Source organism: Vulpes vulpes, chromosome 13 (genome assembly GCF_048418805.1).
Source record: "Vulpes vulpes isolate BD-2025 chromosome 13, VulVul3, whole genome shotgun sequence".
Classification (NCBI taxonomy): domain Eukaryota; kingdom Metazoa; phylum Chordata; class Mammalia; order Carnivora; family Canidae; genus Vulpes; species Vulpes vulpes.
This window is the reverse complement of record NC_132792.1, coordinates 158,941,072-158,968,022: the sequence shown is the minus strand read 5'-3', so window position 1 is coordinate 158,968,022 and position 26,951 is coordinate 158,941,072. Positions and strand designations below refer to the sequence as shown.

The 26,951-nt window shown below is 62.2% G+C and overlaps 2 protein-coding genes and 1 long non-coding RNA gene across 3 annotated transcripts in view; 1 reads left to right on the top strand and 2 right to left on the bottom strand.

Moving 5' to 3' along the window:
* LMOD1 (leiomodin 1) overlaps window positions 1–23,974 on the top strand; it is a 34,988-nt gene extending 11,014 nt beyond the window's left edge. Inside the window, exons 2-3 of the mRNA XM_072733481.1 lie at window positions 21,287–22,737; window positions 23,401–23,974. Coding sequence (XP_072589582.1) covers window positions 21,287–22,737; window positions 23,401–23,836 — 1,887 coding nt within the window. The 3' untranslated portion in view covers window positions 23,837–23,974. The remainder of the gene's footprint in view (window positions 1–21,286; window positions 22,738–23,400) is intronic.
* SHISA4 (shisa family member 4) overlaps window positions 1–26,951 on the bottom strand; it is a 102,850-nt gene that overhangs the window by 71,648 nt on the left and 4,251 nt on the right. The gene's annotated exons all lie outside the window — the stretch shown is intronic.
* Window positions 24,145–26,739, bottom strand: LOC140595026 (uncharacterized). The gene is made up of 3 exons (XR_011996427.1): window positions 26,626–26,739; window positions 26,462–26,523; window positions 24,145–24,273 (listed from the first exon to the last, which is right to left on the bottom strand). It is a non-coding gene; the product is annotated as an uncharacterized lncRNA (long non-coding RNA).

Genomic DNA, 26,951 nt, shown 5'->3' with positions numbered 1-26,951 from the left:
ACCCCTCCTGGGGTGTGTGCTCAAAGCACCACCTGTCTGCAGCCCCTGTCACCTTCCGCAGCCCACGCACACCTAACACACCGTCTCGGCGTTGTCTGTTTCTGTGGCTTCTTGGGAGCCAGGCCTGACTCTTCCGCGTCTCCGTGTCCCCAGCAGCGAGCAGAGCGCCGGGCTCAGTAAATGTTGAGGGAATGGAGGACGAATAGTTTACAAATGCCGTTCTTGTCACACTTGACTGAATCTGCAGGAGTTCTGAATTCATCTAAACTCTTCTGAGACGATTTGAAAATATGATTTTGGGGGCACCTGGCTAGCTCAGTTGGTAGAGCAGGCAACTCTGGACAGTGGGTCATGAGTTCAAGCCCCATGCTGGGCATAGAGCTTACTTAGAGGAAGTAATAGTAGAAAGAAAATATGATTTTTTATGTCCAGATCCTCAAACTGAAGGCAACTTGGCAGTGATTCTTTTTTTCCCAGTTTCTGTAAACAACCAATTAAGTCAGCCCAGAAGTTTGCACTCTGGAATCTGCATCGTTGGGATGGGTCATTGCCATATTTCCCTTTCAGTTTGTTCTGGACAGAATGAGCCTGGAGGACTCATTTTTTTTAACTTTTTCCATTTTTTCCTTCCATGTTCTCCTCTTTCCCAGCTCTCCAGGGATCTGAGATTGTAGGCTGACATTTTTCACTCGACCCAATCAAGTTCGCCCATGATCTCTGGGGCCACAGATACACCCTAAAGAGGACAGTAATAATTTGTTCTGTACACAGCCAGCCCGAGGCCAGCAGCTCCCATTTGCCGAGTGCTTCCCTAGGATGTCTGGAGAAGTACAGCCACTTTGGCTCTAGATCTAGAAAAAGTAATATGGCTCCTCTAGAGACCTTAAGGGGATGACCTCTTTGGGCCCCACACATCCACCAGGAGAGCTGTCCTGGGATTCAGAGCACCCACCCTTTTGGGATATGTGGGTACGATGACCCAGAAGGTCTGGACATACCAGTCCTGTTAGGTCCTCGTAGACAAACAATCTGCTCTTCTCAGCCAGGGCTCTTCAAGAGAACTCAGCCCTACAGGAAATTACTGAACTGATTATTTCCTCAATTCTCCCAAAGATGCAAAATGGCAGGTCCCATTCTGGATATACAGGACAGACGCTAATCCGTTACTCACAACCATGCCTCAGGCATCGAGGACTTCCGTTTTCTCCTGGAATCCCGCTGATGGAGGATGACGTCGAGCCATCTTGCTTGTATCAAGTTTCCCCAAGATGCATCATGTCAACTGCTCCAACGGGAGCGTCTCTGGCGCTTGCCGCTGACTGGTGACCTACCTGTCCCGGGTCCTTTACTGCACTGACAAACATAGTGTATTTGAAATCACCAAGAAAATGCTTAATAATGACCTCAGAGTACTGAAGACTCTGGAGGGCAAGGAGATTCCCCCGCCCCGCCCCGCCCCGCCCCGCCGTCTATGATCCTTATCTTAAAGGTGGAAATAGGGGGTGGTACGTAAGCATGGAGGTGATATTTCTAGATGTACTTTTTTTTTTTAAAGATTTTATTTATTTATTTGACAGAGAGAGAGAGAGAGAGAGAGAGTGCATGGGCAGAGGGAGGGGCAGAGGGAGAAGCAGACCCTGCACTGAGCAGGGAGCCTGAATCGGGGCTCAACGTGGGGCCTGCTCCCAGGACCCTGGGATCACGACCCGAGCTGAAGGCCGACGCTCACCACTGAGCCCCGCAGACGCCCCCAGATGTACTTTCTTCAAACGTAGCCTCTAATCACGGGATTCCCCACTACTGGGAAGCAGGGCCTTCCTGTGAAGTGTTTGCAAGCAGAAATGGCACAGAGCAAAGAAGCTCCTGCCACCGATTTATATGGAAATTGTTCTGAGCATTCCCAGACCCCAAAAGGCTTTTCTGATACCTTAGGACACATCTTGCTGATGGATGCAGGGACAGGTGGACGGACGTTGAGCAGAGGGGGAGCAAGGGGCCGCAGATACAGTTGGGAGCCCTGGCGGCTGGAGGCAGGGGTGTGGGTGTGGTTGGGGGGGTCCCCCTCGCGCTGCCCCAGGCCGCCCCCACCAGCCGGCGCGGCTGCTATTTCTGCTTTCCCCCTTTCCTCCTAGAAGCGAGGATGGCTTCAGCTTCCTTTCAGTCGGGAAAACAGGCAGTAGCATCAGTCTCCCGAAAGCAAAGAGGCGCAGGGCCAGCTTCTGAAAAGCGAGGGCGACCTGCATAACGAACAAGGCTCATGATAGCCAACCCGCCAAACACGGGGGAAACAGCACCGGTTCCTCTTCATTAGCTCCAGGGAGCAGCCACCGTCAGGTTGGGGAGCGCATGCGTCTGTGTGCACGTCCCCCTGTGGCTGAGCCGCTGTGTTCACTCACACACAGTCACACAAATTGTGTTTCCTGCTTTTTTTCTTATCAGAGTACAGTCACTGTCCACGTCACTGAAAATTCTTCCCACACATCATTTCAGTGGATGTCAGCATTAAACCTTAAGGCATCGTATGGCCTGCTTGGGCCCTATGTCTATATTTGGACATTTACATGGTTTCTAATAAATGTATTTTCCAAGGGCCCACACAGATCCCAGAGCACAGGCTCCTTCCCCGGCCTCTGGCACCCATCCCCAGAGAGGTGGGGCCGGCCAAACGGGATGATAAATAGGATGGGTAGCAGGCCGTCCGGCTGGGACTCACGGCCAGCTGGGGAAGCAAAACCCTTCCCCAGGGAGGGGGAAGACTCACCGGGCGCTGGAGAGGAAGGCACCGGTGGTCACTCTCAGGACACACTCCACAGCCCAGGCCAACACGAGGCCACACGCGCTGTTTTCTAGGGGATCAAGTTCCTGATGTTGGCGCACCTGCCAAACAGGGTGAACCACCTCCCCCTCACCGAGGCTCCCGGGAATGGGTCAGCGGGTTGCGCCGCAGAGGGAACACGTGTGCCTGGCTTCCAGCTGTCCTGGGAGGAAGGACTTGTTACCACTTAAAGAGAGGATAGAGGCTCCAGCCTTGGAAGATTCCAGATCTTAGGGAGGATGTCAAGATGGGCAGCTCAGTTAGTCCGGCCCCCGCTTGCAGGGGGCCCTGCCCCAAGCGGTGCAGGTGCACGCACCACAGCTGCCACCCAGGCCTGGGCGTGAGGCGTCCTTCTCCTTCCCGAGAGGAAGAGGAGAGCGCCTTATGCCAGGGGCCTGCAGGTAGGCCCGGTGCCGCTTCCCCACCTCGGGCTCCCTTAATCCCGCCGCCCTCCGCAGGCTTTACCTGCTCGACAGGTGGAGAAGCTCGGAGGTTACCCAGCTGCTGAGCAAGCAACTCTTTCTTCTAACTTCAGGTGCCAACAAACTGCGTAACTTAGGGGAAAAATATCTGTCTCTTGGGCTTTCCTGTTGGACTCCGCTTGAACGGGAGATGCATTTGCTCATTCATGGACGAAACATCCCCGGGGCACCCTTTTCTGGGGTCGGCTCAGTCCTGGTGGCTGCCTTGGCGCTTGTCACCACGCGGCATCCTGCAAACACTGTGCTGTCGCAGGTGGGCACTGGCCTCCCTGCCCTCAGAGAAGCCCCGGGACACGGCTGGCAGGAAACGCTCCTGGCTGTTCTGGGGTGACTCCTCCTCCCATCCCGCAGGACCCTTGCCCTCTGGCTCCCTGCGCCCTTCTCCTAACATAGACCCCAAAGACTCGCTCACCTAGCTTCTCTCTCCTCTTCCAGATTGCCGCTCCCCTTCTCCCTTGAGGTCCTTCTCCCCCAGCCTGGCTGCGGAAGAGGTTGTGGTCTTCCCAGCTTGTCTCTGCCTAATGACACTGGAGCCAGCCACACAAACCCTTTATTATTTAGGGGTTTTCATATTGCTCATCATACGTGGAAATAAACAGAGGAAAATACATCAGGCCCAAATGGGAAGAGACCATCATTCCGGATCTGAACTCCCCGATATGATACCACTTGCTCCGTGTGGGGTCACGCACTGATACGGGGCCAGTCCGGAACGGAATGTGCCAGAAGAGTGAAAAGCACATCAGATTTTAGATTGAGCAAGAAGGAAGGAATGTAAAATCTTATTAATGACTTTATATTGATTATATATTGAAAAGATACACGTTTTCAAAACATTAAGTTAGTTTCACTTGTTTCTTTTTACCTTAGAACGTTTAAAATTGATTATATAGCTCACGTTATATTTCGGCTGGATGGTGCCCGTCTACAATGCAGTGGTTCCAACTGTGGTCTCCGGCATATAGGTTTTTTGGGGTTTTTTGTTTGTTTTCCTTTTTACACTTTGAGTTCTTTATTTGTTATCCTTTAGAAAGTAAAACAAGGGGTGCCTGGGGGGCTCAGTGGTGAAGCATCTGCCTTCGGCCCAGGGCGTGACCCCCGAGTCCTGGGATCGAGTCCCATGTCGGGCTCCGGGCATGGAGCCTGCTTCTCCCTCTGCCTGTGTCTCTGCCTCTCTCTCTGGGTCTCTCATGAATAAATAAATAAAATCTAAAAAAAAAAAAAAAAGGCAAAACAAGATAGTATGTAAAGTGAGATTTTGTTTAGCATAACCCTTCTATCATTGTGTAATTAAGACTAAAATCTCTCTTCATTACCTTAAAATTGCTTTTATTAAGATATTACTCACATGCTACAAAAATTCACCCTTTTAAAGTGTGTGATTCAGGGGCGCCTGGCTGGCTCAGCCGGTGGAGCATGTCACTCTTGATCTCGGGGTTACGAGTTTCAGCCCCACGTTGGGTGTAGAGATTACTTGAAAATAAAATCTCAGGGGTGCCCGGGTGGCTCAGCCAGCTGAGCATCCAACTATTGATTTCAGCTCAGGTCATGATCTCACGGGGCCCCACGTCAGGCCGTGCGCTCAGTGGGAAGTCTGCTTGAGATTCTCTCTCTCCCCCTCTGTCCCTCCCCCACACATCCTCTTTCAAATAAATAAATCTTTAAAAAAAATAGTAAAATAAAAAATTAAATAACAACGTTAATGACAATAAAGTGTGCAATTCGCTAGTTTTTTAGTATATTCACGAAGTTGTGCAGTCAGCACCACTACCTAACTCAGAACATTTTCACCACGCCAGACCCATGAGCAATGACTCGCCAGTTCCTCTCTGCCTGCACAGGCCCTGCATCCACGTATCTGCTTTCTGTCTCCATGGTCTTGCTTATTCTGGACATTTTGTAGAAATGGAGTCACACAGAATGTGGTCTTTGGAGCCTGGGGGTATCTTTCATACGGTATCTTTCAAGAGTCATCCGTGTCGCAGCGGCATTCTTTCTCACGGCTGAGTACCATTCCTTCGTGGAGGCCACACGTTGGTGATCCACTCAGGAGCTGGTGGTATTTGGGTGGTTTCCACTTTTGGTTATTATTATTATTTTTTTTACTTTTGGTTATTATGAATAACGTTGCCGTGGACGTTTGCGCGTAAGTTTTGCGTGGACCTATGTTCACGATTCTCTTGGGTTTATACACAGGCGTGAATTTGCTGGGTCATATGAAAACTCTATATTTCACTTTTTGAGAAACTGCCAAACTGGTTTTGAAGGCTGCTACACCATTTTGCATTCCCACCAGCAATGTACGGAGCTCCATTTTCTCCAGATCCTCCCTACCACACATTATTGTCTGTTTTTTTTAATTATTATTATAGCCAGCCTCGTTGGCCTGAAGTGTATCTCATTATGGTTTTGTTGACCTCAAAGGATAGAAGTTGTATTTCATTGAATAATGTGCCAGTCTCCATGTCCTATTCCTTTTTTTTCTTAAGATTTTATTTATTTATTCAAGAGAGATGCAGAGAGAGAGAGAGAGAGAGGCAGAGACACAGGCAGAGGGAGAAGCAGGCTCCGTGCAGGGAGCCGGATGTGGGACTCGATCCCGGGACTCTGGGGTCACGCCCTGAGCCAACAACAGACGCTTGACTGCTGAGCCCCCCAGGCACCCCTCCCTGCCCCTATTCTTTAAATCCTTTCCTCTTGGTGATTTTGGTTGTTACTTACACACCTACGACTCCCAAATCCACAGCTCAAGCCCAGGTCTCTTTCCTGACCCTAAGATCCTTACTGATGCCCACGTGTTAGGCATTTAAGTTTTGTTGTCGCCGCAACAAGTCGTCATCTCGATTCCCGTCCTCACCTTCCCCTCCGTGTTCCTTGTTGTGGTTATAAGCATCGACATCTACCTGGCCGGCGAGTCTTGACAATCCTCCCCTCTTCCTGCCGTTCCCCGCCTCTGCATCATGACCTGGAGCCCCAGAAGGGTCTAGAGAATTCACCTCCTCTTCCTTGTGCTCCCTGCTCAGCCGTGGTCCAGGATCTCATCACTTCCTGCCTGGGCTTCGTGATAGCCTCCTACCTGGTCTCTTCCCCTCCTGCTTCTCCGGCCCTCAGCTCCCTTCTCCAAACAGCTGCCAGGCTTATCTTTCTCTAACACAAATCCGAGGGCCACTTCTTTGGTCAGGAGTCTGTACGCTTCCCCATTGCCCACTGGTGAAGCCACGTCCCGCGGCGGGATGCACAAAGTCTCCCGTGGCCCGGCTCAGGGAGCCGTTCCGGTCTCTCACCACCGCTCCTCAGCATCCCTCCGGCACGAAGGACTTCCCAGCCATCCCTGGACGTGTGTGCTCCAAGAACCGCAGGCTTTCCCCATCCTGTTCCCTCTGCTGAGGAAGTCCCTCCCTCGTCGCCCGTGCCCAAGTGACCTCCTCTGAAGCTGTGCCCTCACCTCCGGCAGGCTCTCGCCTCCCACTCTGTACGCACTGGGGCCTGTACTGTTGACGTCCCTGACTTCATGGATCGGCACCTTATTTGCTGCCTCTCCTCCTCCCACATTTGACTTCCCTCCCCCCTCCCCCAGTAGCATGACCAGCCCCAGCCTCCAGGTCTCCTGGAGCTTAAAGATTCAGCTGAACACTCAGCTCAGGCTGTTTCCCCTCAATGTGGCCTGGGCCACAAAGAACCTGTGCCCCCTCAGGCCTCAGCTGCTGGGAGGGAGCCGCGTTTGGGGGTTGTAATGACCCTGCAGCACGAAAGGAGGAAGTTTCCAGAACAACTAGCAAGTGTCTGAAACCTGGGACATGGTGGCTCACAGTGTATCATTGTGCCAGGGTCACAGTCCCCAGGAGGAGTCGGCAGGGAGTGGAGGGAGCACGGAGGCCACGAGTCCTCTCCCTTCCCACACTCTTGTCCCCTCCAAGGCTTCAGGATGCTGAGTAATAGCGTAGCAGCTGGGATGGCCAGACGTGGGCTGGAGGGTGGGGGGTGTGGTGGCCCCCAGGGAGCTCTGTCCTCCGCTCTGGCCCGGCCGGTGGGCATGACGGCCTAGAAGGGACGCCCACCGTCGCTGCCAATGATCTGAACCAGAGAGGGACTCAACTTTGAAGCAGCGGGACCAAGATTCCCCGGAAAGTTCTAGTCAGACCAGAATGACGGGCTCAGCATAAGGACGGAACCCTCAGCCTGGAGAAGGGCAGCCTCCTCCGGGGAGGCCGCGAGCCTCCCGGCACCCAGTGCCCCGGAGCAGAAGGCGGCTCTGCTGCCCAGGAGCCCGGGGCCACGGGAGCCGCAGGGCTTTGCACAGCACCTTTAGGAGACAAGGAGGCTTGGCTTCCTGGGCGGCACCGGGCTCCGGGTCACGGGGACAAGCACAACCCGTGTGGTGGGGACACGGGTGGGAGGGAGGCTCTCCAGCAGGTGCTTCCCAAGCGCGAGGCCCTCTGCAGGCGCCGTCGGTGGGACAGGGGAGTGAGGGCGGAAGAGCGGGGCGGGGAGGGTGTCCCCCCAAGGACTGCTCCCGTCCTCAGGCCAGGCAGTGGTGGCACAGCTTCGTGAAACAGCTTTTTCTGTCTTTTAATGATACGCACGGAACTATCCATGAATGATACGAGGCCCGGGGGTTGGCCTCCAAGGCCTGGGCCCCGGAGGACGGCGGGGGGACTGCGCTGGGACGGGGGAGGCAGGGCCCAGCCGGGAGGCGGCGGTGGGGGCGGCCCAGCGGGACTGATGGGAGAGGCCCCAGCAAGGTGGGTGCAGGACATGTGACGGGGGGAGACCCTCGACGGCCGCTGGGGCCGGGGCTGGGGGAGCCGGGAAGGCCGGCCTCTGCTGTACCCCGACGTCCACGGCCCCTGCTGTCCGTGAGGCCCAGCACTGGCTACGGAATTTGCAGGCCCTGGTGTAAAACGGAAACAGGGGGCGCGCTGTTGGGTCCCTCGACGGCCCCCGAGGGGGGCGGGAGAGCCCTCTGCAGACCCCCAGACCCGCTCCCGAAACCAGGCATGATTAGGCAACTGCGGCCTCCTTGCTCTAGGAGCTCTAGGATGGGCCGGAGGGGGCTGGCGCGAGCCAGGGCCGCGCTCCTGGCCCCGGGCGGCAGGAGGACAGCATGTTCCTCCCGCTCCCCCCTGGGACTGAGTGGGACCCAGCGCTCCGGGACAAACAGCTTACATTTAGGTCGGTCTCCACAGTGTTTTGCAGACTCGCTGGGGTTTTTAATCTGTGCCGGGATGAGGTAAGGGAGCAGAGAGCAGGCACTTCAGGGAGCGGAGTGCTGAGGGCACTTGTTTGTTTCTACAAAGAGATTTCCCGGCTTCTCCAAAAATGGGGTTTGCTACAAGCTTCCCAGTATGAGTCACCAGACCAGTTGGCAAAACACGAAGGTCTGCAGAGAGCACTGGAGCTGATCCCTCATCACAGAGGAGACCCAGAGTAAGACTCCTCACGCCCTGGCTTCTTTCTGTCCTCCAAATGGAGACCCAGGGGCTGCTGCCTGCGAAGCCAGCACGAGCCCCACAGCGACCCCTCGCCTTGACCCCTGCCCCCCTTCCCACCTTCTCCCACTGGCAGGAAAATGCAGCCACCCTCAGCCGGAGGATAAAGGGTCCCAGTGAAAAGCGGACACTCTTTGCCCTTCCTTGCTCGCGGGTGCCTCGCGGTGCCTGGCTCTTCTCGGGCCAGGAGCCCCCGACCAGGCTCGGAGGCTCAGAGCCACTCCTCGCCATCCCACCTTCCTCCCCTATTTTCTGTCCCTTTCATAAAAAAATCGTCATCCTTGAAAACTCAGAACAGTCAAGAAGTGCCATACCCCCTGGCACAGTTTGGTGAAGCATTTAGTACAAGAGCCCAACCCCCCAAGTTTGCACGTCCCTCTCTTTTCCAGAATATTCCTTCCCTCCCATTCACTTATAAGGGCAATGCAGAAACTTCAGTGCATGGCATTTGCTCCCCACGTGAAGCCGGGCCTTGAGCTACGTAGCATCAGATGTTCCCAAATGCACTGTCCTCCTAGCCACACTCCGCCCCACCGAGATCATCCTGGGAGGTAAAAATGAGCCGTGCTTATGTTTACACTGGAGCCGGACGCAGAGCCTGAGACTCTTCTGGCCCTTCTGCTCGGCATAATATTTATCATGGGGCTAACTTCGAAATCGTTGGAACAGAACCAGGCAAGGGTCAGGCTCCGTGGCAGGTCCTGGCCCAGCCCAGCTGGGCTGCACAATGGGGAGTCATCACCCATCTCTCTGCGCCCTTCCACCCCTTCCATGCCTTCTCCCTGCCACCGGCCGGAGGGGTCTTGGTTTTTCTTTTTCTTTTTTTCTATCAAATTGAATTATTTAAAGACAATTTTTAAACTTTTATTCTGACCACAAAAGTAACGCAGACATTAGATACCTGTTTCAAAAACAGATTACCGTCTGACGTCATACTCCAAAATAAAATCCAGGTGAATTGAAGATCTAAGCGGAAGCCACTCTAGGTTAAGAAGCGGCGTAAGAATTTGCCAGGAAAAACGAGGAAGGATGAGCTTTCCAGGTAGTGAAGGCATCACTGCAGAGGCCCAAGAACTGGCTCCCTGCAAGAACCACGAGAACGGAGCAGGCCGGGGGGCAGTGCCGGGAGGAAGGCCGAGAGAGGACAGTCAGCGGCCCGGTGAGGACCGCCAGCGAGGCCGGGCCCTGTGGGCCTAGACGTGATCCTGAGGGCGCAGGACAACCCCTGCAAGGTGTCCGGCGAAGAAGGCTGTTGACAGACCTGTGCTTCAGCGGAGTCACTGTGGCTGGGGGTGAAGGCTGCCCTGGAGAAGGTCAGCAATCCCGTATGAAGGTGGCTGCAGTCACCAGTGAGAGGTGACGGCCACCTGGACGTGAGCTTGAGAGGAGGGACTGACACGTGGTGAGGAGGAGGTGACATCGGCTGGGTGTGGGAGGTAAGGGGGTTAAACTGAAAAGGGCTTGATTTCACAGGCTCCCCCGCCGCGACCCCTTGAGTTGGAGGAGAAGGGGCGCCCGAGTACAGAGGGGTCCACATTGCCTTTCCCCAAATGCCCCTCCCATCCTCTTGCATCAGGGTTTCTGATTTGAGCCACGAGATGTTTGGAGGAGCCATTACCAAGCCAGGGACTGGAGCAGACATGGGCACGGCAGTGGGAAGCTGGGGGAGCTCAGCCTTCAAGACCCGTGGGGACGCCCACGCCAGGATGGGTGATAGACAGCTGCATACCAGGGTCCGACCATCTGCAGTGGTGGCCAGCCCGGGAATACAGCTGCAGGAGACATCAGAACGTAGGACACAACTCGTGCCATCTGGGTAGGTGAGGTCACCCAGGGAGAGGGCCTAAAAGCGAAAGCGAAGAAGAGCCACATTTAAGAGGCACCCGATTCCCAAGCATTCCCAAGCAATTACGTAAGATAAAAAAAATACAAGATCTAAATCTGATTTGGCAATAAGAAGGTCACAGTAAAATCTGATGAGACTAATTTCCATGGAACGCTGGGGCTGAGGCGACTGTGTCGGATCCAGGAATGAGGCGGGATTTTGTAAGATGTCTTTGGGGGACGTTTGGAAATAAAAGGCTATTGACGGGGGGCAGCCCCCGGCAGGACTGTGGGGTCGAGGCACAGATCTGATTGACCCGGGAGAGACGTGGGCATGTGAGGAGCACGGGAGAGCGTGGGAGCCGGAGCCCACGGCAGGTGAGCCTGGGACAGGAGAGCGCTGCGTCCTCCCCAGGACCCAGGACCCAGGACCGGGGGAAGGAGACGAACACGGGATGGCGGGAGGTCGGGTTCTGTTGATTCCAGGGAAGTGAGCAGGGGAGGGGATGTGCTGAGGGTGAGAGCGGGAGGAGAACTGCAGACGGATCGGAAAGCCTCAATCTGATGCTGTGGGAGGAGAGCGTGAGAGAGCGAGAGTGAGCTGTAGCTCGGGGAAACCAGAGCGTGGCTTTTACCACCGGCTCCAGGTGCATCGGGCGCCGCTGCAGGTGCCTCCCACGTCGCACGTCACCGAAGGCTCAGAACCTTGGGACGGGCCGAGACTGGAGCCTGGTGTTCCAACTCTGGAGCCAGGGCTTGGCGGCGCCGTGACCAGGAGGCCAGGCCGCGGGAGCGGAGGCTGAGGCCGAGGCCTCACCCGGGCGGGGGGATGGCTTGCCCCCCTGCGGCCCGGCGGCGCCGGCATGGGGTCAGCCAAGTCCAGGGTTGGGGCTTTGGCCGTGGGCGTGACCCCGGTGGACGACACTTGCAAGAATGTGGTCCCCACGTCGGGTGGGCTAGGAGGCGAGGCTGCCAAGGCGGTGGCACAGAGGGGTCAGAATCTGGGTCACGTTCCAGCTGTGCCACTTCCGGGCAGAGACCCAGAAGAACTGGAAGCGGGGACTTGCACTCTGTTCACAGCGGCCACACCACAGCGGGAAGGGGCAAGCCCACACGTCCCCGTGCACGAAGACAAAGTGTGGTTTACAGGCAGCGGAGTAGTACTCAGCCTTGAAAAGGGACGGGAGCCTGGACTGGACCTTTCGTGGCGTCCCCACTCGGTCGGTAACACTGGGCAGGAGTTCAGTCTGGACGAGAACCGGGCTGACGGGGCCTGTGGCCTTGTCCTGAAAGGTCGTGATTCCGGTGGGGGCCCAGGGGGGTCGTGAAAGGAACCGGCGAGTGGGTGGCAGTCCTGAGGGCAGCTTCCCAGCCTAAGGCCAGCACACCGACCCCGTCCTGGGGGGGAAGGTGGAGGAGAAGCGGGCTGTGGCCGCCCCCACCCCCACCCGCGCCCCCAGCTTCCCACCTCTGGCCCCCAGGCCGCCCCCCCTTGTTTGCTGCATTCCTTTAGGGAATGTCACCGGAAGGCGGCTGGGGAGCTGGCCTGGAGCTCGCCGCCTCTTGGCTCCCGCCTCCTTCCCTCCAGCTCTCACATCCTCAAGGCTGCGGCCAAGGCGCGCCCCCGCCCCGCAGGCCTTCTGGGGCGGCCCCCGGGGTGCAACATGTGCCGGCGTGCGCGCTGAGGTCCAGCCTGGTGCCACCCGGCCTGTTCTGGACGCGGGCCCAGGAGGGAAGGGGCCGGGAGTCAGGACGGCCGCCAGCGGAGGGTTCAAAGTGAGCAGAGGGCACGTGCGGCCCTGGGGCCGTCGGGGAACCTGCCTCAGGCCCGGCCTCCTGGGCCCGGGGTGCGTGGTCTAGCAATGCTCCGCGGCGCCCCCGAATGGCAGTCCTGGGCCGTCACCCCCAGAAGCGGGGTGGACCCACATGCACCCATTCTCCCGGTGACCCCGCACCCTTGTCTGGCCCTGACTCGGCCTGGCGCCCGGGCCCTGCGGGGCAAGCTCCCCCGGGACCGGGAGGCGCGGCTGGGGACACGTAACACACCTGGACCTACGGCCACAGCGGACGCTGAGCCCCCTGGCCGCTCGGCCTTGACTCTGTCTCTGCCCCTGGGGAGGGGGGACACCCTGTTCGCCTCCAACGTCAACTTCCAATAACGTCGTTTCTATTCACCCCTCGCTTATGCGCTCCTTGGCCTACAAGCTTTCCTGCCCTTCGCCATCCCCAGGCTAACTCTTGGCTTCAGGTGGTGGCCGCCCGGCCACCCTCCCTCCCTCCCTTCCTGTCCAGCACCTACTGGGCACCAGGCACCGTGATACCCGCCGGGGACCCAGCGGTAATAAGGCTTCCTGGCCACAGTCCCCGGGAGAGAGGGACCAGGGGACACAGTGATAGCAGGAAGGCTGGGACCGTAGGGCAGGCCTGGGGCGTCGGGGTGACTTCGCACAGGCCACGTGCACCGCCCCATTGTTTCAGGGCGAGCAGCTGAGGAGGCGCAGAACCGCCTGTGGAGGGACATAGGGACATCCCCGTAGGACAGGCTGGGGATGGGGCGGAGCAGGGGCGCTGCGGACGGAAGCTCTTCCCGGCTTCCCACACTCCCCCTCCTCCGGGGCGAGCTCGGGTGCCCCCCAAGGAACCTTCATCAGTGGGGCCGGGCTCTGGGCTGCACGTGCCGTGTGGGCCCCGAGCACTGCCCCAGCCCCGTGGGGGCCGGTGGGCTGAGCCACGTGGCCCCGCTCCCGAGCCACCAGCTGCCGTGTGCAGGCCCAGCTCCCGCCGCAGGCTTCAGCAGTCACGGCCCCCCACGCCCCTTCGGGGCTCCCCGTCTGGCACCTTGACCGTAGCTCCCCCGAGGCTGCCTTCCCCTCAGCCCCGCTCCAGCGGGAACCATGACGCTCCCTGCCAGGGCCCCTCCCGTGGCCTGCTCGTGCCAGCCGAGGGGACGCCGGCGGCCTATCGCCGCTCTCCGGAGACCCACCCTCGCCATCTCTGCATCCCCGGAGCTGAGCCCGGCACCCCGCACGCTTGTCACCCCTCGGCGTGTATAAGCGACGGTGGCAAACGTCAGGTCTGCGTCGTGTGCTTTGCCAGAAGTGCCAGGCAGGAGCCCGGCGTCCGTCCCGCGGGGCCCGACAGCGGGGAGCGGAACACGGCGCTTGAGCCTGTTGTAGAGCCCACGAGATCTAAGCTTGACTCCACGCGCTTGTTTAGGAAGGACGCCACGGGCGGCCCGGGGCCTCAGTGGGTTACGCGTCTGCCTTCCGCTCAGGTCGACATCCCAGGGCCCTGGAGTCGAGCCGCGTGGGGCTCCCCACTCAGCGGGGAGCCTGCTTCTCCCTCTCCTGCTGCCCTGCCTGTGCGCTCGCTCGCTCTGTCGAATAAATAAATAAAACGCTAAAAAAAAAAGGGGGGGGATGCCTGGGTGGCTCAGCAGTTGAGCACCTGCCCTCGTCTCAGGGCATGACCCCGGGGTCCCAGGATTGAGTCCCGCATCGGGCTCCCTGCATGGAGCCTGCTTCTCCCTCTGCCTGTGTCTCTGCCTCTCTCTCTGGGCCTCATGAAAAATTAAATTAAAAAAAAAAAAAAAAAAAAGAATGACACATCTGCAAACTGGAGAAAATGTTACCATTGACCCCAGAAGCCATCGCCGCCCCCGTGGACACCGTCCCAGAGTGAACCTTCCACGGTTGATTCCTAAGATGCTATCGTGAGGTGATGGTCCCCACGACCGTGGTAAGAACTTGTCGGGCGCAGGGGGGAAGGAAGACCGTGAGCCGCAGTGGAGGCCCTGGCTCCTGCCAGCCGCGGCCAACCCCCCCCCCCCCGGCCTCCCCTGCTCCCCCCACCCCCGAGGGCCCCGAGGCTGCCGGCCGGCCCAGGGCCACAGGAGGGTCCGCCGGCACACGAAGGCCGCCCAGGGCACGTCCAGGAGCCCTCGCCAACACAGCCGGGGGTGGCTTTGCTGGAGGGCGCAGGTGTCGAGAGCTGCTGAGGACTGAGGACTCGGGCACAGGATTAAACCTGACTCGTCCAGGGGACCGGCCGCCAGGGATGGGGGACGCGGCCTGGAGAAGTACGGGGTTCCAAGCCGTGACACGGGCTCCGTCGGGGTCGGGGTGCCGCCTCTTCCCTGGGCAGAAGGACGCCCGAGTCGGGGTCGCCTTCCCCGGCCCGCTTGCTGAACACCCCGCCGGGGGTCTGGGGGGCCTGCCACCCCAAGAGTCGATTGACGCGCGGCGGGCTGGTCCCGGAGAGCCCGGGCAGGGCGGGCCTGGGGCAGCGACAGGCGCCCGGGATGCCCGCCGGGAGCAGCTTTCCTTAGCTCTGTGACTGCCTGAGCCGAGGCGTCCGGGCCCAGAGCCTGCCAGGTGCGCACGTCCCCTCGGAGCCCTGGTCAGGCTGGAGGCCCTTTCGGGCCCACGTTCTGTTGGGGGACACGGGGGCACAGGCCTCCAGCGTCCCCGGCCGTGTTTACTGGGGGCGGGTTAGCTCCCCGTCAACCCACAGGATTTGAGGCTGGGAGCGGAAGGGGGCGGAGGCCTCCGCTGGCCCCCGGGGCTGACGGGCCCTGCCGGGGTCACCTGGGGGAGCGGCTCCCTTCAAGCCTGACACCTGCCCACCCTGACATTCTCCGAGCAGGTTATCTGGGGCTGGGGGACCTCGTCATGGTCCCAGCAAGCATTGATGGGGCCCCTGTGATGCTCGGGCGCCGTGCTGGGTGCTGGCCTCCTCGGCAGCCCCTGCAGCAGATACCACCCCCGCCCCAAATTAGCAACGTCACCTCGAGCCCGTCTCCCAGGGGATCCGCCACACACTAGCTTTGGGCAGCAGCGAGCGTGCACGGGCGTCTTCATGTCTAAGCCCCTGACGCCCCCAACATTATGTCTCCAGCGACGCGAACCCAAGGAGGCGGAAAGCCCTAGGCTGCCCCCATTCCCCATTGCCTTCCTCCCTACTGAGTCCAGCCTCTGGGGGCCCGGTTTCCCCACAGGCCCCTGAAGAGCCACGGGGACGAGCGGGAGGGGACGCCTCAGCACCCATCCCGCCAGGGCCCGTGGAGACGGTGTTCCCCGCCCTGGGGGCTTTGCAGGAGGGGAGCCGGCCCGGATGATCGGGAAGGGGCCAGAACCGGGATAACCCCAGGAAGGGGGTTTCTGGGAGGTGCCGGGCCTTGTCCCTGAGCCGCTGCCAGAACGGGAGCCCTGGCGTGCCACGTGGGACAGTGGGGAACGGGGCACCCAAAGGGATGCCGCCACGAGCGGCCCCATGGCCCAGCACACACCGCAGGTCCCCCTGCCACCCTGTCTCCCGCCGTGGGTGCGCTGCGCCGGGGGTGCCCTACATGCCTCCCGGCCAATGAAGCCAGCCCGGGGGGCCCGGCAGGTCGTGGGGGGGAGGGCTCTGGAGAACGGACAGCCCTTCGTGGCCCCGGCTCATGCAGGGCCCTAGGGCTGCTTGTCCTCGCCGGGGCGCGGCCCCTGTCCCCTTCCCCCAGCACCCCTGCCTCTGTCACCATGGGATGGGGAGGGGTGGGAGAGATTTCCCAAGCCACCCGGCGCTTCCCACTTCTGGCCCTCGGCCCTCGGGGCAGCTTTCCAGGGACCCAGCTGGGGTCGGGGCAGCTTTCAGGGGCCCAGCGGGGTCGGGGCAGCTTTCCGGGGGGAAGGCAGGCCCGTGGGCCGTGGCACGTGCTGACTTTCACTCTCCTAAGTCAGTGCTGAGCCGGCCTCGGGCAGGAGCGAGGAGCCCTCTGCGGCCCCGGCCGCCTGCCTCCCCGGGAGCCTTCTCCGTCCAGACCCTGGGGCCCCGGGGTGGTCCGTCCCACCTCGCGCCCCAGACGATGGCTTCACGGCGGGCACGTGACCCGGCCAGCTAGCCTCACGAGCCCCCCGAGGCCCAGTTGGGGTTCGCACACAGGCCGGCGGCCCGCGAGGCCGTGACTCCCTCGCCCCCGGGGGGACGCCCTCCCGACCCTCCCGACCATCCCGTCCTCCCGGCAGCTCCGGAGGGACCTGCGGCTCCCCTGGGGGACGCGCACAATTGTCAGGCCACCAGGTGCACACGCGCAAGTAATGCGACATCGTGTGTCGACTCTGCTTCGGTGGACCGCGAAGGGGGCTGAGGAGGCCGGGCCGGCTCAGGTTGGAGCAAGCGGCGCGACCTCGGGCGCACGAGCTCAAGCCCCGCGCTGGGCACAGAGCCAGCTGTCGCCAGAGCGGCCTGGCGGCTCCGGGGAGGGGTCCTGCCTGCCGAGCCCCAAGGGGAGCGGGCCCTGCGCCCTTGGCGGCCCCCGCTCCTGCCCCCTCGGCCTTCCGGGTGGGAAGCGGGAAGAGAGGCGGCGTTCGGGGCGGGTGAGGCGGGAGGCCGCCCGGGTGCACCTGCCTGGCCCCCACGCCGCTGCTCTCCCGGGGACCCGGCCCCCCTGCAGACAGATGCCCGAGTCAGCTCTCGGGCGGTGGGGGGAGTGGGGCCAGGGTCCCGGGGCCGCGGGGCAGCAGGGGAGCCCCGGGCAGGGCCAGGAAGGAGCCGCTGAGGGGCTGGCGCGGGCGCTGGGGAGCCCGAGGTGCCGCCGCCTCCCCGACGCTCGCCTCCCAAGGAGAGCCTGGCCCACCAGAGACGGACCGCGGGCCGCGGCGCACAGCCACGCGGAAAATGCCGGCTCCCACCACGCTCGGGTCCCGCGGCCTCGCTCGGGGTGCCCGGGACTTGGGCCAAGGCCCGGAGAGGGTCCCCGCGAGCAGGGCCGCAGACCCCGAGTCCCTGCGCGTCCCGGGAGCTCGAGCTCGCGCCCTGTGCCTCCAGGGTCCGGGCTGGCCGCCTAACCAGGCCCCGCGGGAACCCAGCAGGAGCCGGGACCTGCCTCGGGGATGGAGCACCCGCCCCTGGATTCAGGGCAGCGGGGTCCCCGCGACGGGTGCGGCTGTCGCCGGTCACCCTGGCATCCGGGCAGGAGGCTGGAGCGAGCGCAGCGGACCCACACCTTCCGCGTCCTGTGGGGAGGGATCCCCGGGCGCATCTCGTGTGGGCGCCGTCCCCTGAGGGGATCTGCGGACTCTCCTCCTCGCACAGGCCTCAGGCGATGGCTCCGAGGAAGGGGAGACAGGGCCTTGGTGGTGCCGGAGCCAACAGGCCGTGGGGGCTGAGGGCTGAGGCCGCACACAAGGTGACTGGCCTTCCCTCTGCGAGTTCTCATTTTCTTTATCTTTTTTTTTTTTTTTTGAAAATTTTTTTAAAGATTTTATTTATTTATTCTTGAGAGATAGAAGGAGAGACAGAGCCAGAGACACAGCCAGAGACACAGGCAGAGGGAGAAGCAGGCTCCATGCACCGGGAGCCCGACGTGGGATTCGATCCCGGGTCTCCAGGATCGCGCCCTGGGCCAAAGGCAGGCGCTAAACCGCTGCGCCACCCAGGGATCCCCTTCTTTATCTTTTTTTAAAGATTCTATTTACTTATTCATGAGAGACCCAGAGAGAGAGGCAGGGACCCAGGCAGAGGGAGAAGCAGGCTCCCTGTGGGGAGCCCAATGTGGGACTCCATCCCGGGACCTGGGGTCACGCCCTGGGCTGAAGGCAGACGCTCAACCACTGGGTCACCCGGGCGCCCCACGTTCTCCTTTTCTAGGGACTTCGAGAGAAAGTCATATCTGAGGCCCAGGGTGACTATCAAAGGTACTTAGGTGGGATCCTAACCAGTGGAGCAGGTGGGGGAAAGGAGCTGCCTCTCCCCTGTCTGACGGCTCGGTCCCTGCGACCTCACAGGCTGGCAGAGGCTGGCAGAGCTCATGCCCTCCGTTCCCCTGCCTTCACGGAGCCTTGCCAAAGCACCCCCGTGGCCTTCCCCTAACCCTAAAGCTTTTTCCCAGAGGGCAAAACCATGATTGCTGCTCAGATCTCTCACCTAGAGGCCTGTGGACCTTTGCTCTATGGAAGTTCTTCCTTCTGTCTGACCTAAACCCCTCTTGCTATAAGGGATGAACAGCGGAGCGAGGCCTAGAGACAGGAAGACAAGCAAAAATAACCTCCGGAGGTCGCCAGGATGCACCCCCAGTTCTAGAAGCAAACGAAGTTGGCTTGGACTCCCTCTCAGATAAGCAAGAAGGAGGCAGCTCTGCTATGTGCTGAGGAGCTCGCTCACCAGAAATCCCAGCCCTGGGAGGACGCTGGGCTCCTTCTCCTTTTAAGGCAACGTCTGAGCTCTCGGGGCTGCACGAGCTGCAACAAGCCCCAGCCCCACTCATTCCTGGCTATTTGGAGGAAACCCATGATTAATCAGCTCCCCCGCCCCCGCCCCGCCTGTTTTTCATTAGGTTCTTTTTAAAGGGCTGCAACACCTCCTCGAACGGACACACGGCAGATGCCAGCCAGCTAGGACCCCAGTGAGGGGGAGTGCCCTGGGGGGGGTAGGGACCCGTCCTGGAGGACCACCAGGGGGTTGGCCCGAATCTAGGGTGTCAGGGCAGAGCGAGGGTTAAAATGTTGGAAAAGGAGTCGTGATGGGAGAACAGGGGACGGTTCTGAATGGGAGCGCTGGTCTGGCCTGGGATGGGTTTGCTGGGAGAGGAGGCAGCTGCCGAGCAAGGCCCTGGGGGCAGCAGGGGGGCGGGCACCTGGAGGTGCCTGGGCAGGTGGAGAGAAGTGCCTCCGCCCCTACAGGCGAGGTCAGACCCCAAACCCAGGCTTTCCTGAACCGGCTGGTTAGGTTAGCATCCGTCGGGCTTCCCAGGCTCCCTGTGGGCGCGGCTGGTGGGCGGCGTGGGAGCTGTGCCAAGGGCAGCTGGGCTGAGAGATGCGCAGGGGCGCTCACTGGGGAGGGGAGGCAGCAGCCCCTGCCCGGGGGGCCTGCCCGCTGGAGCTTGGGCTGACCTGGCGGAGGGCGGTGGCACCCACCTTTCACCTCCACGCTCCCCAAGTGGATGGAATGGGAGATGAGCCCACTGTGAGCCGGGGTCGGGGTGGGCCGGAATTTCCCGGCTGAGCAGTGGGCAGACGTCGTCGTCGTCGTCAGGAGCGTCCTAAAGGGGCGACCCTTGTGTTTCCTCACTCAGGGTCCTTCGTTCATTTGCACACTGCAAGCGTCTGCATTTCCAACCACGGGGCAGTAAGGTCACCGTCACTGCAAGGATGGTCTGAAGAGTCCACCCAGGTCTCTGGGGGGCAGAGAAAGCACGAGAGGGCGTCCTCCGCCCTTTTGCACAGAAAACCCCAGAGGCCCCCGGTGCAAACTGCCCCCGTGGGGCAGGAGGAGGGAAGGGGCACATTCCTCGGCCCTGCCTCACCAGGCCCTGTGCCCCTTGGCTGCCTGTTGTGATTCTAGCAGAGGAGCCAAGGACTTTTGCTGCTAAATAAACCCCGGGGCTGGTCCCCAATGGCATGTGTTTGTGGTACAGGTACAAACTGTTTCCAGAGAACCAACCAGCTCTCCATCCTGTCTCTCCTTTTCCTTCCTCCTCCTCCTCCTCCTCCTCCTCCTCCTCCTCGTCCTCTTCCCACACCCCAGCCAGGCACTCCTGAAAGAGAGAAAACCCTCTTCCTCTTAAAAACCAAACACAAAAACCTTTAGGGATGGACCCTGCTTGGGGTCCCAGGTGCTCGGGGGTGTCTATTGCAGTTGGACAGTTCCATGTGGGATCTTAGGCGATCCTGATGCTTCTTCGGCTCCTCCGACGGGAGCAGGAAAACAAGGCTCAGACTCTGCAACGTCGTGGAGGAAGGAACAGGGCCCCAGGGAAGTGGCGGGTGGCCCGCGTCGCATGTGAAAGTCAAGCCTGTCTCGTGTGTCATGTGTCGGAGTGTTGCTCCGTGCGGGGTCACAGAATCCTAGTCCTCCCTCCCGAGGTCGGCTCACTCAGTGGACTCCGGGGCTCCTCCCGGAGACGCACTGGTCCTTACCCAAGTCTTTACTAAAAAAGAAGGGGGCTTTTCAAAAAAGCTACACCTATTTGATGTTTTGATGTCAAGATACGTCCTTTATCCTGCTATGTTGACCTTACGCAGAAGTATCTTCAACTGCTAAGATAAAACGTGGGCAGCCCTATGTTGGCCCTGCCGACTTTTTTTTTTTTAATTCCTTTGAAAAGGTGTCCGCTGTAAAATTCCAGCATCTGAGGACCACTGACCCACCTCCCCTTTGGAAGCGGGGCCAGCACGAGGGGAGGCATGTGAGGCACTGGCCTAGCGCGTAGAATGTGCGGCGCCACCGAAAAGCTTGGTGATCGAGATGACTGATATTTTTAAAAATGGAATTTAATGCCAAAAAAAAAAAAAAAAAAAACAGAAGAAGAAGAAGAAATCCATGACAACCCAAGATTCAAAATTTCAAATAAAGACAAGGGGCAGTATTAGTGATTTCTCCTTTTGCCTCGGGTTCCACCGTGGCTCAGCAAGGTGCCCCTTGGAAGCTTTCCCCGACAGAAAAGGGCAGCTCTGGGTCGCAGGGCCCCCCGGGGAAGGAGCCGTCGCCACCTCCTCAGGGGTCCTTTGCCCCCGCGACCCTGAGGTCAGCCTGCCCCCCGCAGCTCGAAGCCCGGGCCTCCCAGGCGTTCGCAGCGGACGTCGCCCTTCGGAGGCCCCGGGGCAGCGGTGCAAATGCTCCCCGCACTTGTCCCCATGCTCACTCCTCTCCCTCCGTAGCCAGCTCTTCATGTTTATTTTTCTTTTCTGAATTCTTAGGAAAGCAAGCAAGTGGAGACCAAGGCAGATGCCAAGAACGGAGAGGAAAGGGGCAGAGATGCCAGCAAAAAACCCCTGGGCTCCAGGCGGGACGCGGACCTGGGGAAGGAGCCAAAGAGGGGTGGTTTAAAGAAGAGCTTCTCGAGAGACAAGGACGAAGCCGATGGCAAAGGTGGAGACAAGCCCAAGGAGGAGAAGCTCATCCGGGGGATCGACCGGGGCCGGGTCCGGGCCGCCGTGGACAGGAAGGAGGCCGCGAAGGACGGGCAGGCGGAGGACAGGGCAGCAGCCCCCAGGAGGGAGGACGAGAAGAGGGCCGGTGACCGCAGCGCAGGGCCGGCCAGGGCCAGGGCCAGGAAGGGAGAGGACAAGGAGCCGGGCCCGGGCGAGGGCGATGGGAAGGGAGAGGGGGAGAGGCGGCGCGCAGACGCCAGGACGGAGGACGAGGGGATGAGAAGAGGCGACGCCAAGAGGCAGGAAGAGAAGGCGAAGAAGGAGCCCGTCCGCGCCGAGCGGCCCGGGGAGCAGAGCCCGAGCCCCGCCGCCGCGGAGAAACCGGGCCCGGCGGCGCCCCCGACGGCCTCGGAAGGGCCCGCCAAGGACGAGGACGCGGCTCCCAGCATATTTGACGAGCCCCTGGAGAGAGTGAAGAACAACGACCCCGAGATGACCGAGGTGAACGTCAACAACTCGGACTGCATCACCAACGAGATCCTGGTCCGGTTCGCCGAGGCGCTGGAGTTCAACACGGCGGTCAAGCTGTTCGCCCTGGCCAACACGCGCGCCGACGACCACGTGGCCTTCGCCATCGCCATCATGCTCAAGGCCAACAAGACCATCACCAGCCTGAACCTGGACTCGAACCACATCACGGGCAAGGGCATCCTGGCCATCTTCCGGGCCCTCCTGCAGAACGACACGCTCACCGAGCTGCGCTTCCACAACCAGCGGCACATCTGCGGCGGCAAGACGGAGATGGAGATCGCCAAGCTGCTCAAGGAGAACACCACGCTGCTCAAGCTGGGCTACCACTTCGAGCTGGCCGGGCCCCGGATGACCGTCACCAACCTGCTCAGCCGCAACATGGACAGGCAGCGGCAGCGGCGGCTCCAGGAGCAGCGGCAGGCGCAGGAGGCCGGCGGCGGCGGCAAGAAGGATCTGCTGGGGGTGCCCCCGCGCGCCGGCCCGGCCAAGGGCTCCCCCAAACCCTCCCCGCAGCCGTCCCCCAAGGCCTCGCCCAAGAACTCGCCCCAGACCGGGGGCGCCCCCGCCGCCCCGCCGCCGCCCCCGCCGCCCCTGGCCCCGCCCCTCCTCCCCGACACCCTGAGGAACTCGCTGTCGCCGGCCACCCAGAGGAAGATGGGCGACAGGGCCCTGCCTGGCCAGGAGAAGAACTCCCGCGACCAGCTCCTGGCCGCCATCCGCTCCAGCAACCTGAAGCAGCTCAAGAAGTTAAGTAGTCGCCGGGGGGTGGGGGGGCGTGGGGGGGCCCGGGTCACCCCCCAGCCCCGTCTGCTCCCTGGAAGGGCTCCCTGGACCCCCCCCCACAGCCTCCCCCTTCTCCACCTGCCGCTGAGCCAGTTTCTCCCAGACACGGAGAAACAGCCTGCACGTCGGGGATGCGCCCGGGCCCTGCCCTCTGTCCCCAAAGCAAAAATGACCTCCCTTTGACCAGTTCCCTCTCAGGACCAGCACACCCCGCAGACCCCTGTATCCCAAGGTCTCCGGGAGGATCCCCCCCCCAGGACGGCCTCCCCTGGGATGGCTCAGCGCCGGGGCCCCACAAGCCACCCCTAGACACCTTGCTCCCCCACCTCGGGCGGCAGAGGCCGGTCACCTGCCCCTGGACCGGCCGGGGCGGCTAACCCTGCCCCGCGACACCGCTGGGGGCCAGACACCACGGGATGGAGGACACCTGTAGTAGAACTGCAGCGGTCACCTGATGCCTCCAGTTCTCCAGCCGAGCGAGGGGCCTGGTCCGGCTGGAGCCCCCTTTATTCATTCCACATCTGGTTTCCAGAAGGCCCGGGGCGGGGGCGGGGGCGGGGGGCAGTGAAGCCCAGAGGCTCCCCCCCTGAGCTCCTCTCTGAACCGCCTCTGTCCTGCCCTTACAGGTGGAGGTGCCCAAACTGCTTCAGTAGGACCAGACTGCCAGGGGGCACCGTCTGCCAACGCCAAGGCTGCCCAGCCTCGCCTCCCAGGGCCGCACAGACCCCACCCGCCCCACCCCTGGCTGACCTGCTGTGGATGCCCCTACTCTGCCACGGGAGAGCACGAGGCCCGGCCACGCTCAAGGAAGGATGCCTTCTCTCTTCTCACTTTCCTTTTCTTGTCTCTGAGGCTCTCCAGAAATGTCTTTTTTACCCGGAGCTGAGCTTTCTGGACAAGAAGAGTCCTTTTAGCGTGTCACTGAGAAGATGGCCTGCCCGGGGCCCGAGCAGCCGGCAAGTTGCAAAAGGCCCGCGGCCCGCGGCCCAGGAAGATGTCCCGCCAGGACCGCGTAACCAGCCCAGCCCCGCTGCCCTCCAGGGCCGGGATCCAGGCCTCTGAGGAGCCCTTGGGGCAAAGCTGCTGGGCCCCGTGGCCCTCTGTGTGCGACGCCACGGGGAGGATGAGAGCGCACGAGGGCCCACGGGCAGAAGGAAGAGGGGCTGAGGATACCCTCCCACCCCCCGGGCTCAGCAGACGCCACGTGGGGCAGCTGGCCCGGGGGGACTGGGCCCCGGCCCGAGGAGAGGGAGAGACAGCAGCTGGTCCTGAAGGTTTGATGCCAAAGCAGACGTTTCCCTCACACCCGCCTGCTGTTGTATAAATAGCTGTATCTGTTTTTCCATAAGATTTTGATAATATATACAAGCCTTTAGTCGTGAACGCCTGTGCCCATCTCTGTACGGCGCTCCGCTCCCGATGCTCGCCGCGGGCCCCGTGCAGGACGCCAGGAGCCCCCGGACATGCCGTCCCGAGTTGGCCCCAGGACCGGTTCACACCTGTGGAAAGTCCGGGGAGCGGGAAAGCCTCAAGCCTGGGGAGAGGGCTCCCCACCGCCCCGGCGGGCCAGGCCAAGGAAGCCGGGCCTCGGCCAGGGTGTGCTCCTGACCATCCCTGCTGCCCGGAGCATGAGCCAGAGCTGCTTTCCGGGGTGACGGGCAGAGTGGAGCACGGGGCCCTGGGATGCCTATATTAGGCATGTTCAGGGGATGCTCATTCCACGAGTCTTCCTAACTGTGGGCTTGGGGCCAGCTCCCCACAGCGGTCACAAGCCCAGGAAGGCAGCCGTCTGTGAGCAGGCAGGGAAGCGAATGACCATTTGGGGAGCAGCTGGTGCACCCGCCACCCGTCTCGCCCCTGCGCTGGCTGCAGGCTGCTCTCCTGACCTGCCGTGCCCCCCACGCCCTCGCGCAGGCACACGTCAAAAGCACCGCGCTGGTTTGAGGGGCTTCAAGGCACTGGCACCCCTTGGCACCACGGAACAGTCCCCTGGGCCTGGGTCCCTGGCAGTTTTCTCCGTCTCTGGGTTACGTCTGGGCGACAGGAGCACAGCAGTCTCCATCTTCGGGGTGGCGGAGGGGGAGCCCCTACTGTGAAGGAGGTGCTGTGCCAGGTCTGAGCACACAGAGGCAGGCTAGTCATGGGAGCAAACAGCTCCGACCCCAGGGTCCACCCCGGCCCCTCCCCCTTCTCACTTGCCCCCTGCCCCACATCGGGCACAGGGCTGGGCTGGGGATGGGGCGGCAGGCCCGGGGTGCTGGCTGGAGCGGGGTGCAGCGGGGTGCAGCGGGGTGCAGCGGGGTGCGGCCTGCTGCGGAGGCTGGGCCTTAGGGGCCCGGGGTTGCCTCAGGTGCTCCTTCAGCTCTGGGACGGGGACACCAATGTCGTCCCCACCTTGCGGATGAAGTCCAGCCCGGGGCCTGACCTCGCGGGGCCGCAGCTCTAAGCGGGGACTCGCGGCCTCTAGGGCTACCTCCGGGCGGGTCCCCTGCCCCTGCCCCTGCCCCTGCCCCTGCTCCTGCTCCTGGGCCCGCCCTGGACGGACCCTGCGGGCGGCCGCGAGCCGGGGCCTGAGCAAACCCAACCGACCAGCTGCAAAACGTGGGCTTCCAGCGGCGACCGCCCCTAGGGGGTCCTTCCCCGCCCGCGGGCGAGGTTTGCCCGGGCCAGATCCCGCCCCTTCCCCGCGGCGGGCGGCCCAGCTCCTCCGGCCTCGGCGGCGGGACCCGGGATGCGGGATGCGGGATGCGGGAGCGCGGCGCCACCTGCAGGCAGGCCGCGGCCGGGGCGGCGGGGGGGGGGGGGGGGGGGAGGGGAGGGGAGGGGAGGGGAGGGGGCGGGACTGCGGGGGGCGGACGGGAGTCCCGAGAGGGGCGGGGGACGGGGGACGGGAGGGGAGGGGGGCAGGGGGGAGGGTGAAGGAGGCGGGGGATGGGGGACGGGGGCGGACGGGAGGGGCGGGGGGAGCGGGGGTGTCCCTGGGCCAGGGAGGGGGTGGACGGGAGTCCCAGGAGGGGCGGGGGGAGCAGGGGGAGGGGGCGGGCGGGACGGCCGGGAGGGGGGGCTTCAAGGAGTCGGGGCATCTCCGTGTTGGAACCAGGTTTCCCGCCCGCCGCGGCATCCCCGCGACCTGGGCGGGGCTCCCCACCCCTGCCCCCCACCCCTGCCCCCCCACCCCTGCCCCCCCCCGCCCCCCAGCGCAGGGCATCTTCGCACCGACGCCCCGTCCCCCCCCCCCCCCCGCCCCCTCCCCGCCGGCCGGGGGGGACCCCGAGGCGGGATGCGCCGGGGCTGCTGGGGGCTCCCCCACATCCTGCCGCAGCCCAACGAGCCAGTGAGCGAGGGGCTGGGTCCAGTCGGGACCACGGCCACTCCCGGGACGCGTGAGGCGGGGCCCAGGCTCCTGGCTCGCAGCCCCCGCTCCCCCCCCCTGCAGGGTCTGCAGCCAGAGCCCCGCTGCCGCTTAGGGCCCGCGGTGGGCGGGCTGGGGGCCTGGGAGGGCCGGGTCAGGGCCCCCCTCCCCCTCCCCTGCCCCGCACAGGCCAGGCCCGCGCACCTCCCGCTCCGACCCCCTCGGTTCTCCCTCCCTCTCCCCCTGGCCCCGAGGGTCAGCTTTCCGGGCCGCTGTTCCTCCCCCTCCCCTCTCCCTCCCCTCTCCCTCCCCTGCCCCTCTGTGTTCTCACTCACCCCTGCCCTAGCTCTCCGGTCCCCGCGGACCTCAGCCTCCCCCTCGTGGCCTGAGCAGGTGCCTAAGCCCAAGAAAGAGGCACTTGCTCTAGCGCGGAGTGCTGCGTGCTCCCGGCCGGTGCCTCCCAGACCTCCCGGGAGGGTCCTCAGCGCGCCCCGGCCACCGGGCAGGGCCCCACTGGACACCCCAATCCTTGAGTCGGTGCTCCCGACCCTTGTAGGGCGCCCGCCTGGTTTCAGGGCTGCTAGCGGCGGAGCAGGAGGATGGGGGGCAGCTGCCACTCTGCTCCTGCTGCCCCCGGCCCGGGCTGGCGGGGAGGGGGGGTCCTGGAAGGAAGCTCAGGGACAGGTGGGGGGGGACTGCCCTGTTTAGAGCTCGGGAGGTGAGCGGGCCTCTCAGGGCGAGCAAAGCCCGCTCTGTCAGGGTCTCCCCCTCTTCCTTAGGATTCTCGGTGCTTTGTGGAGTTAGGTGACAGGCGCTGCTGCGGAG